Source organism: Ptychodera flava, chromosome 14 (assembly GCF_041260155.1).
Source record: "Ptychodera flava strain L36383 chromosome 14, AS_Pfla_20210202, whole genome shotgun sequence".
Lineage (NCBI taxonomy): Eukaryota > Metazoa > Hemichordata > Enteropneusta > Ptychoderidae > Ptychodera > Ptychodera flava.
This window is the reverse complement of record NC_091941.1, coordinates 16,032,438-16,048,571: the sequence shown is the minus strand read 5'-3', so window position 1 is coordinate 16,048,571 and position 16,134 is coordinate 16,032,438. Positions and strand designations below refer to the sequence as shown.

Genomic DNA, 16,134 nt, shown 5'->3' with positions numbered 1-16,134 from the left:
TATGACGGTATTTAAATATCACACTCTAAATTCTCCAAGGATTACAAAATAAACGATCGGGGTGTAGGCGTTCATTGTACAAGCTAACGTCGTTTGAATCGGCAAAGAATCTCGTTAAATCGAGGTCATGAATTTGTCTCATGAAACCTGTATTAGCTTTATCACTATCCATAGAGCGTCATTTCATACCTTTTAAAGCTGTTGTCCTAAATTGCCGGTTCTCGCATAAGTCTTCTTGATATTGAATATTCACGTGATGTGAGTCCTTTGCTTTCATTTGAATGTTGTGTGCAGTTAAGGTAGTATGCGCCTCGAAAGTTAAAGACTTAAACTTTTGCACAAACTTTCCTCAATGAATATATCGACCATTCTCTTTCAAAATCAAGAATAAAAATTTTTGTCACACACCGCGCAAATTTTGGTACAAGAGAAACAAATAACCCGAGACTGACCGATATTTAAAATCCAAAATGGCCGCCATCCCTGTGTTAACTCTGTGGAGAAAAACAAAAGTTCCGTTATAAAGTGGATGAAGTGTTGTGAACACACGTGTACATTTGTTTAAGAGTGTTGGTAAAATGGTTTTCGGTTACTAAAAGTAGGCGTGGCCTAAACTGCGTTCGCCCTACTGTTTACCCTTAAACTTGCACAAATTAGAAAAGAAAATCATGATCTATTCCAAGTTCTGCTTTGAGAAGGTTAGTTAGAGTTCATCACGCTGATGTCGGTTCTACTTGGTTTTCTTTGACAAAATGAGCCGTTAACAGGGAGTAGACATGTACAAGTTTCCTAAAATGGTCTGAGATTTTGTAAACTGTCCCTGCTCAGATCGTGTCAAGAAAATCATGCCGATCGTACATGTTAACACGCCATTTTCACGGTTCTGTGTGAGTATTTGTATTAAAACACTACTTGCCTTTTCACACAGAAACGATACAGTCATGCGTTGCTAAATACCTATCTATCGGATACGATCCAAAGACTTCTGGCAATTTCTGCGACAGTTATGAAGGTACTTTTTAAGGTATTTTTTAATACTTCCAACATTCTCGCCGCAAAACAGTAGTTCGAATGTAAAAGTGAAATACAAGTTGTCTAGTTTCTAAAATGGCAAAGCCTGTAATATTTTTGTTTTCTCGCAGAGTTGGCGACTGTAACCTTTTGTGTCAATAGTGATTGGTTGAATCTATTATCACAGAGTGATATAGATACCAATTAGTAAATGTTTAAGGGACTCGAAGTTAACTCGTGTCACATATATATTCAATGAAAGTCCACTCAGTCTCATTCTTCAAAGGACTCTTGTTACACTTTCACATGACAGGAAAAGTCACCGATGTTCCTCAAAGCGTGACAAGTTTGTCGGCGCACCCTTTGTCATAATTACCTGTGAATACCCTAGTCTCCTCTGCACTTGTTGCAGCATTAAGTATATGTGTTAAGTGGGCTGAAAACGTTGTGTTCGACATCTGTAATTTGTCAATTTCGTCGTTGTCACCGCACCTCTTCATTTTCCAACTCATAGTGAGATCGAAGTTGACGACAATGATAAAATGGAAGGGAGGTGACAGTAACTGTTAAACAGTATTCTGTTAGTAATCACAGACATAAACCCCACAAAAGTCGGTAAATTAGGAACTCTTTCGCTTTTATGGTTTGAAAATTGTCTCTGAATACCAGTAATGAATTCAATGTGCATCAAGATTTATTAAACCAAACGATCATAAGTTTCAAAACGAACATGTTTTTGGGTCAAAACATTCACAATTTTCATTCCGTTTACGTACCAAAACGGGTGAAAAGTTATAATGATCGCTTGAAGAACTTGCAAAAAAAACAAAATATAGGCATGTCGATTTCTGTGGTTTACTAGTAGAGTGCTGTAGCGATTCAGGCTTGTAGCCGAAAGTCAAGTCGGATTGCTCACTTGATCAAAGGCATGAAGCCTATTGTTTTCACGAATCCAGAAACCGATTGATAAATCTTCCTATTGTCTTAGGCGAGAAGTACTCGTCAGTATAGTATCTGTCCAACGTGTCCAGGAGGCGGTACGACTCTATTAAGCTAATCACGCTGTGTGCTTAATGCTCCGGATATACGCCCGAGATCAAAGATCATCTCATCATGTGATTTTGGAAAGGGGAGGTGTTGACGCTGTCACCTTGCAATAGTTTTGAAATGGAACAGCGCCATCACAGTGTGGCTGATCTACAGTTGTTTCATTCTTGTGTTAGTATCAGTGATTAAATATTGCTTATTCTTGCAACTTAGATTATAGCCAATGAAGCTACTTTCAAGGAGGTCACATGTTGCCTTATCATTTTCTGGTACCAAACAGCATGGAGGTAGAACACGTCGACCGACATTAAAAGTATCATAGACCGTCTTTCTATTTGTCAGTATCTTTATAACAATGCCATGGAAACTGAACTCTGTAAATGTTGAGAAAAACAAACATAAGACAGTTTCCAATGCTCACATTGTTTACTCTGTGTAACAGATATGGTAATAGAAGCGTGGAATAGTTACTACGCACTTTCTAGGATATTTCTGTGATTATGTGCACACTGACACATTAAATTATCATAAAACATGTGATTTTGTCATCGTTTTCCCTGATGCGTCGGTCATGACGACAGAAGTCGGTTTTTCTTTGTGGTCTTTTGACAGAGTTGACAAGTTTGTCACTTTCACACACAGTATCGGACCATTGCCGTTTGTAAAGTGTCACTTTGCCGAAGTCAAATCTTGAAGAAACGGAGGCCGAAGATGACGCGGTCCACACATCGGACTTGTCAATCATGCCGTTGTCGCGGCAACGCTTTTGTTCAAAAGTCGCCCTACAAGTTGAACAAAAGTTGCCGGCAAATCAAAAGATGCGCACACTGATAAATAGTGGCTCTGAGTTATCGTCGGCACACTCGCCAACATCCTTTGAGAGTTGAACATCGTCTACAGAGCTGGTTGCCCAACATCGTTTCGTTCAGTCCTGATTCATTTATTATCAGAGAAAACAATGCATTGGAGAAGTCCTTCAAGTGACGACAACATGAGAAATCAACCAGAATTATCCACAGTGCACTCGTCAACAGTCCCTGTGACGGTAGATCTCACTTCCAATTCTCTAAAGAAAGGTAAGCGTTTTTCATCCATAACAGAGCTTGGATAGCAACGATCCACAATCGCCTATAAATTAGAAGCGATTTTATGAAAGAAATGCGACAACCGTACCAAGAAGTCATATTACGTGTCTTACACCCCAGGGAGGTCACGGACTATAAACCACTTGCCGTGCACATCATTATAGCAAAATTGTAGAGATCATAGATTTGTAGCTCTGAGACACTGTGGTTTATCCCATTAAAAAGAAGTGGCCTTTTTTAAGAGTTGTATGTTACCATTAGACAACTGATGTTAACACAAATTCCCAATCCCACAGGTACAAGGAAGATGAGAGACAGGCATCGGTATTTGAAGACAGAAGCTGGGCAGCCATCCTGTTTTCGTGGTCCAGCGTTTACGAAAGACAAAGTGACTGCATTGTTGAGGGTTTACAGCGATTACGCCAAGTATCCCGACCCGGCGCAAGTTAAGAAAACAGCTGAATTGCTCGGTCTGACCGTTAAACAAGTAAAAGTAAGAAAAATGTATGTTATGTTGTTGTTGTTTTTGTTGTTGCTGTGAAAGCAACAAATGAACGCGTTAGATCGCCATCGATTCTTGCAATCGCCGGTAAAAATTGAAAAATATGCGGAGTTTATTTCTTGGATACTTGTAAACATGTTTCTTTTGCAACCAGGCATTCGCAGTACTAAAATGAAAGAAAGCGGAATTGTTACATATACGTTGCTCTGTCTATTCCAAGATGGGTGTTATAGTTTAAAAGGGGATGATTTCCATTTCATCACTGTGAACACCCTCCACTAAATGTCCCATCCCTTAAAACTCCCCATTTTTACGTCCTTGCCTTGGAAAGTGCTACTTGAAAATGATTAAAATGTTTTTATTAGGGATTCTGGATTAATGAAAACAACGCGGTAAATGTCAGCAGAGAATCGTAATAATACGTTGCACCCAAAGCGATTTAACATTATGTTTCTATTTTCAGTGTTGGTTTCGGAATCAACGCGCACGGGAGCGGCAACAAAGGAAGTATATGCAGTATATGGAGCTGAAAGATACCCTTTTACAGTCCTTTTCGCCGTGTGTCAGCAGCCCAGAGTCCACCGACACCCATTCAACGACAAGTGCCACTCAGTGTGATTCCAACCAGACCTGCTTTGAATTTCCCGGCATGCTCCGCGCGTTCCAGTCATCACCCAATTCAGCACTGTCTCCGAGCTTACCTCCGTCTCCGCCCGGTCACTTCGATCCCGTCGAACCCTCCTACAACTTGACCTGGTCACCTGACGCTGTTGACTCCTGCTGGCAGAGACTCGTTCCGTGTGTACCACTTCCATTCCATTGCGGTGTTATCTGTGGTTTACCGAGATACGGTAACGGCTATTCAGCTGTTCCGCAATTTCCAACTCCACCCCAGTCTCACAGATATCTTCCTTAGAACTGTCAGAAAATACGAGGAGCTATCGTGCAATTGTTAACTTTCGCTTGTTTTTCAATGTTGGTTACTAGTAGATATGCGTCAGTTAACGTGTAGTTTTAGTAGAGATTTCGTCATTTGCATGCAAATAAATAAATATTCCATTTGCTTTATACTTCTCTCTAGTTCTGAGAAGACTGTACATGTCATTTTCTTGGGGTTTTTTAAATAAATAAAAAAGAATATTGCACAGCAGTGTTGTCACTTTTGAGTGTTCAGTGTGTGGGTCGATTCTATTGAAAAGTAGTGATATCAAGGAATTTTACCGATATTGCAAATGTCTTACATTGATGTCAAATTATTATTGTACTTTGACTGACAAAAACCTCAAAAAATTGCGGAACAATTTACAGGAGCCCCGATCACATTTCGTGACGTTGTTAAAACTTTGCTGTGCTACCACAGCCTCGTCCAACACATCATTAATACTTCCTGTGAAGTTGAAAACTAGAGAATTGGCTAATATGCCTGCCACTGTTGTCACCTTTATACCTAATCAGAAAATACAATGTCTGGCACTTCAAGACGTGCGACAGGGTTTCGGTAAAAAGAACGCAAAATACACTAAATGCCTTGCAATACAGCTAATGTTTTACATATTTCAATGAAAATTACAATCGTAAAGACAGTTGTAACGGTTCTACACACAGTATTATGTAGTCCTTACCAGTGTCGTGGGGCATAGGTACAGCTGATATGTTTAACAAAGAGTTAAAATTTCGCTCTGCACTTATGCGCCCCATAGACGTGTATGTTATACGCTTGCAGGCGTACATACACACGTCCGCGCGTGCGGCGCGTTTCGCTGATCACTGCGTCTCACGTGTCTAGACGCAGCACGTAGAGGCGGGGACCAGCCAAGCGGCGCGTAGGTGCAGCGCGGAACTGGAGAAAACAGGCGACTGTGGTTTAAGGTAGCATGCACCTCGAAGCAACTTTCGCTCTAGATTTCCTGAATGAAACTTTCAACCATTCTCTTACCAAATCAACGATAAAAATCGGGGATTACCGTGCAAAGTTTGGAGCTAGCGAGACAAAGTACCCAACATTTTGCGATATTTGAAATTCAAAGTGGATAAATCGGACGATACATATTATCTGAAATAACGGGCGACGCGCTGACCATTAACGTCTATTTATGGGCGCGGGCGAGAGGAAAGCCAAAAATTAACGGACGAGGCTTGCCGAGCCCGTTAATTTGGCTTTCCTCTCGCCCGCGCCCATAAATAAACGTTAATGGTAAGCGCGGAGTCTGTTATTTCAATTATATTATCAACGAACCCCCGAAAAACCGTCAAAATTTACGAAAATGTCCCGTGCAAATGACAACGGGTGAGTAGTGCGCGCTGCAAAAATTTTGCAAATCCGGAGATTTGTTTGAAAAAAAGCGTCTAAACTTGGCCAACAAATGCTCAATTTTATTTTGTGGTTGATTATGATCTTTCTACAAATCACAATTTCCGTTTAGCCGTAAAGTTACTATGTTTACGATATTATTGATATTCACGGGCATGAAAACAAACCATTACCGGGTATTTGTGGGCAGTCACGTGGTTCAGCTCGACTAATTGAAACGCAATGGACAGGGCATGGTAATATAATTTCATTTTGACGAAATCAAAACAATCTTTCACTAACTTATTTACGCTGAAGAGATTTTTCTAAAACAGACCTGTACGCTTTTCGTTTGGCGTTCATAATGACTTGTACACATTTTAAATGACGTAACGTCACTATATCGTGAAAGTTCCGCCGCGCCACTGCAGTGAGAACATTTGGGTAAAACTGTTCCAGGTCCAATATAAATATAGACATTGAGAATTTATTTTAGCCAGAACGAAAATAGGGAAATCTGTAAAGTATTTAAATCGGTATTCAAGGCGTTAGTGAAATAAAGGAACTTCACCGAAAATTGGGAAATGACAATTCATATATAGAACTCGGGCGATTGAAGTCAATGTCTTATTTTATATCGTGTGGAACGGCTGTGGTGTTTACTTTATCAATTATTCCGCTGATACGGACAGCCAATTAGCCAACTGCAGTTGGCAATAATGTTAGCGGAGCAATTAAAGTGGTGTGTACACAGGTTGGAGATATAAGGACTTGTGGGTAATAAAGAAAGCAGCCAGACGGCTTTGAGTCAGAATCTGTATTTGGAATATCACAGTCAAAATTGATAAAATAAAATAAAGTAAACCAAACCATTGCACAAAGAAATCCACCCTCCCCACCCCAGGGGACTGACTCCTGACCCCTGTGGTTGTGCCAGAGAAAACGCATAGCTCCAGTATAGGACAGAATGCTTACAATTCGATGACAACAATAAGAATATTAAGCAATGTTAATTTGTTTGTTGTTTTTGTTTTGTTTTGGGGGTTTCCGAAGCGAAAAATGCAATGTTTTTTTAAAGCGAACATTATTTCATTGCGAACATTATCAGAGTTTCTAGATTCTGTTTCAATAGCCAAAGCCTGTGTGTGCCATTACAAGTATAGTCACCCGAATTCTTACTGTACTTGTGACAAAAACCCATATGCTTGTGGACAATCGTTCTTTGAATGTTTTAAATCTCACTTTACAATGTTCCATATTCTACAATGTCTATCAAATCTACACCGAAGGCTTTTCCTATAAGTGTTTCGTAACTCAACTTCCCTTAGTTTTGAAATATGTTTCTCATTGACAAAATTTTATACCATACCAAAGTCAATATACCAAAGTCAATAAAAACATTTTTAAAAACTAAGGGAGTTAGGAAATACTTTTAGAAATAGCATTCGGTGTAGTTTTGCAGACAGAAGCTTACTCTTATTCTCTCGCTATGTAACGTACATATCAGGGTTTTCAAACTGGATCATCGTTAAGTGTGGTTTTTGTATTGTTGTGATGATAATAGTGGCGATAGTGAATACAAATGCCATGATACGATCGTGCCACAAAGGTGAATGTGTACCTTAATATCCAAACCACAGCGATAGTGTCATTAGTTTCTGTAAAATTAATTGACGTTCTCCCCTGAACTCGACTGGCCGGTGGATATATTACTTCAGCAGTCTGTTTGGAGGCCAAAAAGGGAAACAATCTTTGTGTCTGTGTATCTGTCTCTGTCTGTCTCTCTGTCTCTGTCATTCTCTTTGTCTCTGTGTCTGTCTCTGTCTGTCTGCAAAAGAAAATGTCTATTTTAAAAAAAGCTAAGACGGTAAAACTTTCTTCTTGCTCAAAGACCTTCAAAATGACACCCACAAGTAGTAGATTAGAGAAATGAAAAATTGAAACATTTGGCTTACCGATGGCAAATTAAAATTTCAGCTGAGACAGACTAGTTGTTATGACAGAGCAATTTCTACTTTCTGCGTCCTTTTCTCCTTCATTACGATGACAGTGAAAGGGAACGTAGAGCAACCAATGTACATACATTACGTGCTAAAAATATATCCCCAGTGTCAACATTTTTAGCCGAATCGATTCACAAATACACACACACACACACACATACACACACAGACACTCTCGCGCACGCACACACCTCCCGAACGCCTAACCAAATTCAAGAGCGACAACAATAATTACAAGATTCTTATTTCGTGACCATGTTTTATTTTTTTATTACTCATGAAAATGATATTTACAGTCTTCGCAGAATTGTAAAGGAATATGAAGAAAATGAAATATACAAATGATGAAATCTCTGAAACCATACCTCAACACAATAATCTCATCTGAAGTTATGAACATTAACTACAAGTGAAAGTTAACAATTGCACGATAGTTCCTCGTATTTACTGACAGTTCTACGGAAGACGTCTTTGAGACTGCGGTGGAGTTGGAAACTGCGGAACAGCAGAATAGCCGTTACCATATCTCGGTAGACCACAGATAACACCGCAATGGAATGGAAGTGGTACACACGGAACGTGTCCCTGCCAGCTGGAGTCAACAGCGTCAGGAGACCAGATCAAGTTGTAGGAGGGTTCGACGGGATAGAAGTGACCGGGTGGAGACGGAGGTAAGCTCGGAGACAACGCTGAATCAGGTGACGACTGGAACTTACACGGCATGCCGGGAAATTCAAAACTTGACTGGATGGATTCACTTGGAGTTGCACTCATTGTTGAATCACTGTTGATGGACTGTGGGCTGCTGACACACGGCGAATATGGCTGTAAAAGGGTATCTCTCAGCTCCAGATACTGCATATACCTCCTCTGTCGTCGCTCTCTTGCACGTCGATTTCTAAACCAACACTGAAATAAAAAAAAGAGAAAACGTTAAATACGCTGAAGCTGCCTTATATAGTCATCATACTGTCAGACAACTGACGTTTATCTACTTTACTTACAGGCAATAATGTAAGAGTTCCTAAATAATGCACTTACAACCCACTATAGAGACATCTTGTACCAATACTTGACTGGAACTTTTGGGGATTGAATATTCAGTGGAGGTTGTTCAAGACTTTGATAAAATAAGTCCAAAATTCAAATTTCAGAATCAGAATCTCTTTTGCAAGAGCAACAGGCAGGAGAGTATTAAACAAAATTTTAATCATCACATTTTCCCGTTTGACTGTCCATCGTGTATGGGTCCATATACTTTGCACTTGAAACAATTTGTTACAAAATCTAACTAGTTCATTCTCTTTATAAACAACAACAAAATCATGAAATTTTCTTACTTGTACTTGTTTGGCGGTCAGACCGAGCAGTTCAGCCGTTTGTTTGATTTGTGTCGGGTCGGGATACTTGGTGTAGTTGTCATAAACCTGCAACAATACCTTAACTTTGTCTTTCGTAAATGCTGGACCACGAAAGCAAGATGGCTGCCCAGCTTCTGTCTCCAAATACCGATGGCTGTCTGTCATCTTCATTGTATCTGTTGGATTGGGTAAGGAGTATTAGAATAAGTTGTCGAAATCGTGAAATCTCGTTTCTAAGAGGTAAGCCAGTGTGTGAGTCTTGCAAATCTATGACATCTCCCACTCTGCTTTTAAGGTGGCATTAACTTTAAACTTTTGCTCAAACTTTCCTCAAGGAATTTTTCAACCATTCTCTTTCAAAATCGGTTTGGTACGGTACCTGAGAAACAAATTACCCAAGATTTACCGCTATTTGAAATTCATAATGGCCGCCATCCCTGTGTTAACTCTATACATAACAGTAAAATTTCGGATTTTCGAAGAACGTAATAGGACAGAGAGTTAAAGCAAGAGCTTTTAAATGAACCCCCAAAAGTGGTAGATCAGATAAGAACTGTAAAAGTTTGAGAGTCCGAATATCTAACCCCGAGGCGCATTCTACCTTAATGAGCGACGCGTAAAGGGGTTCAGTCTGTGATCTCTCTGAGGAGAGAGTCGCTTCTGCCTTACTTTCAGTAAATGTGTCTGGTTTCTTGAAGGAAACAACTTCAAATTTAGAAGCGCCAGGTATATCGTTGATGCCCATATTTGAAACTTTTTTGTTTACACTATAACACTTACCTTTCCTTGGATATGGTGACGTGAGGTCTATCGTTACTGAAACTGTTGACAGCTGCACTATGGATAAGTCTAGTTGATTCTTCTTACTATCGTTAGTTGAAGGACTTCTAGATTGGCTTTCGGGGATTCTCTGGCAATAAGTGACACTGACCGAAAGAAAAGATGTTTGGCGATTCTCAGCAGGACGATGTTCAACTCTCAACTGATGCTTGACGAATGTGCCGAAGGTAACATGGAGCCACTGTTTATCAGAATGTTCATCGTTTGATTTTGCCGCCAACTTTTGTTCCACTGGTTGAGAGACTTTTGAACAAAAGCGTCGCCGCGACAACGGCATGATTGACAAATCCGACGTGTGGACCGCGTCATGTTCGGCCACCTTTCCTTCCGTAGAAGGCGATGATCCGCCATTGTTCGTGAAAGTGACAAACTTGTCGACCAAGGACAAGGGGGACTTCTTTGATCACCGACAAATGAGGAAAAAGTCTGACAATATCCCGTGCTGTACCAATTCTGTGTGACAAGGTATTGTACACGTGACATCACTGAATAAGAAAGTGCGTAGCAACTACTCCGTGCTTCATGACCCTATCTATAAACATAGTAAATCACTTTAGCGTAAAACTTTAAGTTTGTTTTAATGAATTACAGGAAATGCTTATCTGAAAAATACTGACAAATAACATGTAACCCTATGGAACTGTATATGCTCGTCATCTCTACTACGTCATATGATTGATGTATACCCATGGTCACATGGATGATATATCTGGTACACTGGTACTTTAATAGAAGAATGGTGACAAGGCAACATTTGACTGCAATGTATTTTCTTCGGTATAAGGAATAAGCAATGTTTAATCATTAATACTGCGACAAAAAACCCGGCGAACCACAGTACCTCAACTTCAACCTTGTCTGATCATATTGTTTTAAAAATATCTAAAAGGGTCGTACTTTATGCCGTCGGTTAATATGGACCATTGCAAGGTGAAAACACATCATATAATCAACACTATCCTTTTCAACGGTCACACGATGATCTTTGCTTTCTGCCGTACATCCTGTGCAATTAACAAACCGTTTGATTGGTTTGATAGATCTGTACCGCCCTCTCAACAAGTTGGGACAATTGTTAGCTGACAGGTATTTGGCGTGAAACACAAAAGGGAAGAACTTATCAATCGGTTTGTCAATTCACAAAAACAATAGGCTACATTCCTTTGATCAAGCAATCAATCCGACTTTGAATTTCGGCGAAAACACCTGAATCAGAAGTGAAAAGTGATACTGCATTTCTGTAGCAGTTTGAAAACAGTGATTTCACTCAAAACAAGGCAGTATTGCTGAAGGCAATGAGTACTTGGGCCGTGATAGAGTTTTGAGGACAATATATACTACTATTCAAATATGGTCTTGAATTTCCTCCTGTCAATTAGGCATTTGATTAACTGGTTATTAAACGAAGCAATGGCATGACAACGGCAAAATATGTCTAGCAACTTTTGTGGAGTTTGAGGCAGGGGTTCTTTATTTGTAGTGAAAATTGTTTAAACTCCTTAAATATTCAAATTACAGCAAATTTCTTTTGTTCTCGATGGTAGATGTCTAATATTTAGATGGGCATATTTAGATTTCTACCCTATAGTTATCCCAATATACCAAAAATCGGACATCCAGCTCTATTGGCTTGCTCAGAATTAGATATGCGCATAATTAATGAGGTACAATATGTGGTGTCATAAGGTGTCCCATCATACCAAATATGAAGGGTGTAGCACTTGTGGTTACTGAGTTGTGGACAAATATATCTATTTGAGGTCAAAGGTCATTGAGGTCACGTGACATTTTGTCAAAATAATTGTATTGCTAAGTTATTCCTATATACCAAAAATCAGACCTCTAGCTCTATTGGCTCGCTCGCTTGAAAACAATCTCATAAACCTGGCCATATGGGCAACTGTGTATGGGCAGCTGGATACTTGACTTCCCGGAGAAGGCGAGCTGTCACGTTCAAGCTCAGGATTATTTGTCGATCAAATTTCAGTAAATTTACCTTACCTAGATGAAATTTTGTCTATAGGCTGAAATTTCGCCGAATTTTGACGAAATTGCATCGATTTTTCAGGTTCATATCCGACATTTTTGAGTTTTGAGTGCAGACAGAAATAAGTTTTGAGGCAACATGGCTGCGACCCCATGTTGACCCTGGTATCTGCTAAAGTGCGGGTTGCGGGCTGCGGGTTTTTAGAATTATGGCTAGTTTTCTAATATATGTAATATGGCATTTAGTATATAAGAAATAAAACCTTTAGAATGTGTCTATTATCAATGATGATGATGGCTGCCTGGCCATTACAAATAATTAGGGATCTGAATCACTTTTCTTTCTTGCCATGGATGTGAGTGAGAAATATACGTAATACCAGACTGACAAAAAAAAAATCGCGCCTCGGAAATGTCGCCACTTATCGCGGATTGAAAATTGTTACATTTCTAGTATCAGGCCATAGGAAGTAAATTCTTTGTAATGCATCCATTCACAATTCGGTTCCAGGGCAACTCATACAGAAAATTAAACAATGCCTAGTTAAATGCAATGCATAAGGAAAGATTTGACTTAAAAAAGCGTAGAAGTGATGTGTATTGTAAATGCCGTGTATTTTTCATGAAATCTTTAAAAAGAAAAAGACGTACAACAAAGGACATAGTTTACTTTGCCGTTTCGGTTCAAGCGAGGTCGCGACCTCAGAGAACGACATTCTGCTAACATTTTAGTTTTGTGTTCTGCAGCTCCGACTCTCAATAATTTATCTCCTAATATCATGAACGTATGACTTGCACCTGCAGTATGATAGTCGCTCCATGCCGGTATGCCCCCTTCAAGCATTTGATCCAGCGTGACTTTGAAAAGTTTCCTAGGACTATAATCGTGTTCACCACAATAAAATTATTTGAAACGGCGTTGAAAACGATTTTGAAAATTGTGCTTTTATCGGCGGTTGAACTAATCTGAAGTGTGAGAAGGGCGAAAATGATATCAAAAAACACATTTTTTCATGCCCGCAACCCGCAACCCGCAAAATAGCGCATCCGGTTGACCCCTAGCCCTGCGTACGATGCTATGTGCTACAGCTAACACACAGCATCGTAGGCAGGGCTAGCGAGAGAGTTGCCGACATCGACGGTTATTTACGAGAAGTCAATAAAGACTGTCATTTTTGGAAGCGATCGAGTAGCTGAGGTAGGCTGGGATACGACTTGGGCCCAAGAACGCTGAATTTCGGCAGTAATTTGGCTTTTTACGTGAAGTCCCAAAATGGATTTGAAGTCACCGACCCTACGTACGGGTCTTTGCAGGGTTGTGGTGAGCGGGGCGATTAGCTGTAGCAGAACACACAGCATCGTACGCAGGGCTAGTTGACCCCAAGTGAAAATGTGTTCGCGATCAAATCTTTCTATATTTTTTTCAGAATTTTCGACAAAATCATTGCTTCTTAAATCTTTTGTAAAATATAAAATACTAAAATAAAAATGCGATGTGCCATGTCTCCAGATTTCTAAAACATCGTTCGTTGACCGTTCGACGGAATACTCATTTCGCAAACTTGTGACGCAGTTGAAATTCAATACTGACCGACAAATAATCTTAATGAGACGAGATCATTCTAGACCCCGGTTCTAGACATCCTCCAAATTATCCAACCATTCGCGTTAGAGTTCAGCTCGCTTAGAGTATCATAACATTCTTCGGCCTTCGTTTAGATCGACCCTAATCTCTCCCATTTAGGAAATAAATACACAAGCTACCTCGACAAAGCTTCGTACACCATCCAGGACCAAACGCACTACAAATCTGTCTTGACGTCATCATCTCCTTACATGGTAATCGGCATACCGTATTTTTTAGCAAAGGAGACACAGAATACGTCGGAGTATTCAGTTTCAAAACGTATTACATTGTGTGATGTTGTCAAAAAAGGTAATGTTACTGCAGTGGTATAAATTACAAAACACAAAAGTTCAAATCAGTTTATTTTGGACTGGCTTTACCCAACATTTCATATTGTTTCTTATGCCAGATTTGACCACGTACTTACTGGCGACCCCTTTACATGCAAATTTTGTGTCAAATGGTGTGTTCTCCTGGAAAAACAAACGTACGATTTCTATATGAAGGAGGCGAAATTTGCCCTCAAAACTCGAAACCACCCCTTTATGGGGTGTACCAAGCTATTTTGAACGAGCTTCTCGAATCTGCAGCTCTATTTCGAAATGATGGTCTGGTTTTCTCAGCTCAAGGATAAGTGTTCTCCATCGCTGTGGGCATTACTATTCTCAACTGGGGGTACAGTTTCCAGTCGTAATGTTTTTCATTGTGTCCGGGATATAAAACCTTTCCTTTTCAAACTTTCACCTTGATTAACACTAGTCCACATCTTGTCAGTGATTAAACATGTTTCAAGTTTAAATGTTAAATTCTGGTCTCGAGCCCTCCTGTTCGACCAAACTGAAATTACCCCTCCCACTTTGGCTCGTCCAGTGGGTGTAGCAAGGGTCGTGCCATCGCTTAGGAAACGGAGGGTGCATTAATTGTTGCATTTCGATGCACATTTTGATTATATTCAGAAGATTTTGTGGCAAAAACTCAGATAGAGAAGCATTTATATTCACATCTCACTTATTCATGACTGGCTGAGAGCAGCACTTCCATTAAGTTAGCATCATTACGCCATTTATTATGCCAAGAAAGATGAAGCCAAGACATTTTGCCCTCCCTGGTCTCAGCCAGAAATGGTTATACCTTACAGAGTTTTTTCCCACGGAATGAAAACAAATGTACTTGGGCTGAGGCCCAAGTACAACAAGTACAATAAATGCTATAGTACATCTCGGCGCTAGTAAAAGTCGCACTGGTGAGACACAGAATTGCGATTTTAGAGATATTTTCACAGAAAACAACATGATCTAAATGAGCAAAATGATGTTAGAACACTACAAGTTCCGACGTGAGAAATATATGCAGCGATCTTGTTTTGACGCAAGGCTTTGATAAAACTTACTACTAGTTTACTTTTCGCTTTTAAAGTTAAAACTACAGAGGGAAAATAGAGATTTTCCGCGATTACAGGCTTGTCGTGTTTTCATTGGCTATCAAACGTGTACGGTTCAGAGTTCATGTCTCCATTTACCATTTTTCCTTTGTCGTCAAGTTTGATCTAACAATTTTATGGAATATAAAGCGACAACGACGAAAAGGACAAGTTACAAATGTTGAGCACAATAGTTTCGGCCTTCTCAAAGCACACTTCACTGCGGCAAGGGCAAAAGACACTCTGACATTCACAGATAATTAAGCCGAAGGGTTCGGCGACAAACTTGTCATTCGTTGCGAAACGCCGGTGACTCTTTAAGTTGGGTAACAGCGAGACTGGGTCTCATAATAAAGATCCACTGTAATGGACTTTCTCTTTAATATTTATAACATAGTTAACTTAGAATTCGTAATTATTTCCAAGTTGTATCGATTTTGCTCTCCACTCAGTATATTCACGTCAGTGCCGTGTGATGGCTGGCTTCAACCAACCCCTTTTGATATGAAAAAGGACAATATCGCGAACCCATAACGCAAACCGGTTCTGGCATTCTTGAAACTCGCTATATTTCACTATGAAATGCTGTTTTGCGGCGAGAAAGCTAATGTAACATCTCACAGTCATCCTTTCTCAGGGCGGCAGATAGCGTTTGATCGCTTGATAAGTATATGGAGATTCAAATGTGCATGCATGTCAATCACTTGTCGACCCAAGAGGCATGGTTTGTTTTGATGCACACTTTCTACAACAGAGCCGTTAATTGGGCTTGTTGACAAGTATGTGCAGTGATAGTTTTCATGAAATGATCTGAGAAGTGACACTTGATCACTAATTCTCGGATCACTTTGCGGAAAGTTGCCGCCCCTACTTGTCAAAACGCCCTGTTAACATTTCGTTTTGTTGTCAAAGAAAACCAAGTCGCGTGCCACACTGAGGTAAATGGCATGCATATATTCATG

At 39.9% G+C, this 16,134-nt stretch overlaps 2 protein-coding genes across 2 annotated transcripts; one reads left to right on the top strand and one right to left on the bottom strand.

Annotated features, from left to right (window-relative positions):
* The first annotated feature begins 2,966 nt into the window (after positions 1-2,966).
* Positions 2,967-4,745, top strand: LOC139150649 (homeobox protein OTX1 A-like). The gene is made up of 3 exons (XM_070723081.1): positions 2,967-3,134; positions 3,440-3,636; positions 4,109-4,745. The coding sequence occupies exons 1-3, from the start codon at positions 3,017-3,019 to the stop codon at positions 4,559-4,561; spliced, it is 768 nt and encodes a 255-aa protein (XP_070579182.1). The 5' UTR covers positions 2,967-3,016; the 3' UTR covers positions 4,562-4,745.
* A 3,649-nt stretch (positions 4,746-8,394) lies between these two features.
* On the bottom strand, positions 8,395-10,416 carry LOC139150600 (homeobox protein prophet of Pit-1-like). Its single transcript, XM_070723036.1, has 3 exons — positions 10,080-10,416; positions 9,279-9,475; positions 8,395-8,847 (listed from the first exon to the last, which is right to left on the bottom strand). Exons 1-3 carry the CDS (start codon positions 10,414-10,416, stop codon positions 8,395-8,397), a joined length of 987 nt encoding a protein of 328 aa, XP_070579137.1.
* Positions 10,417-16,134: the final 5,718 nt, after the last annotated feature.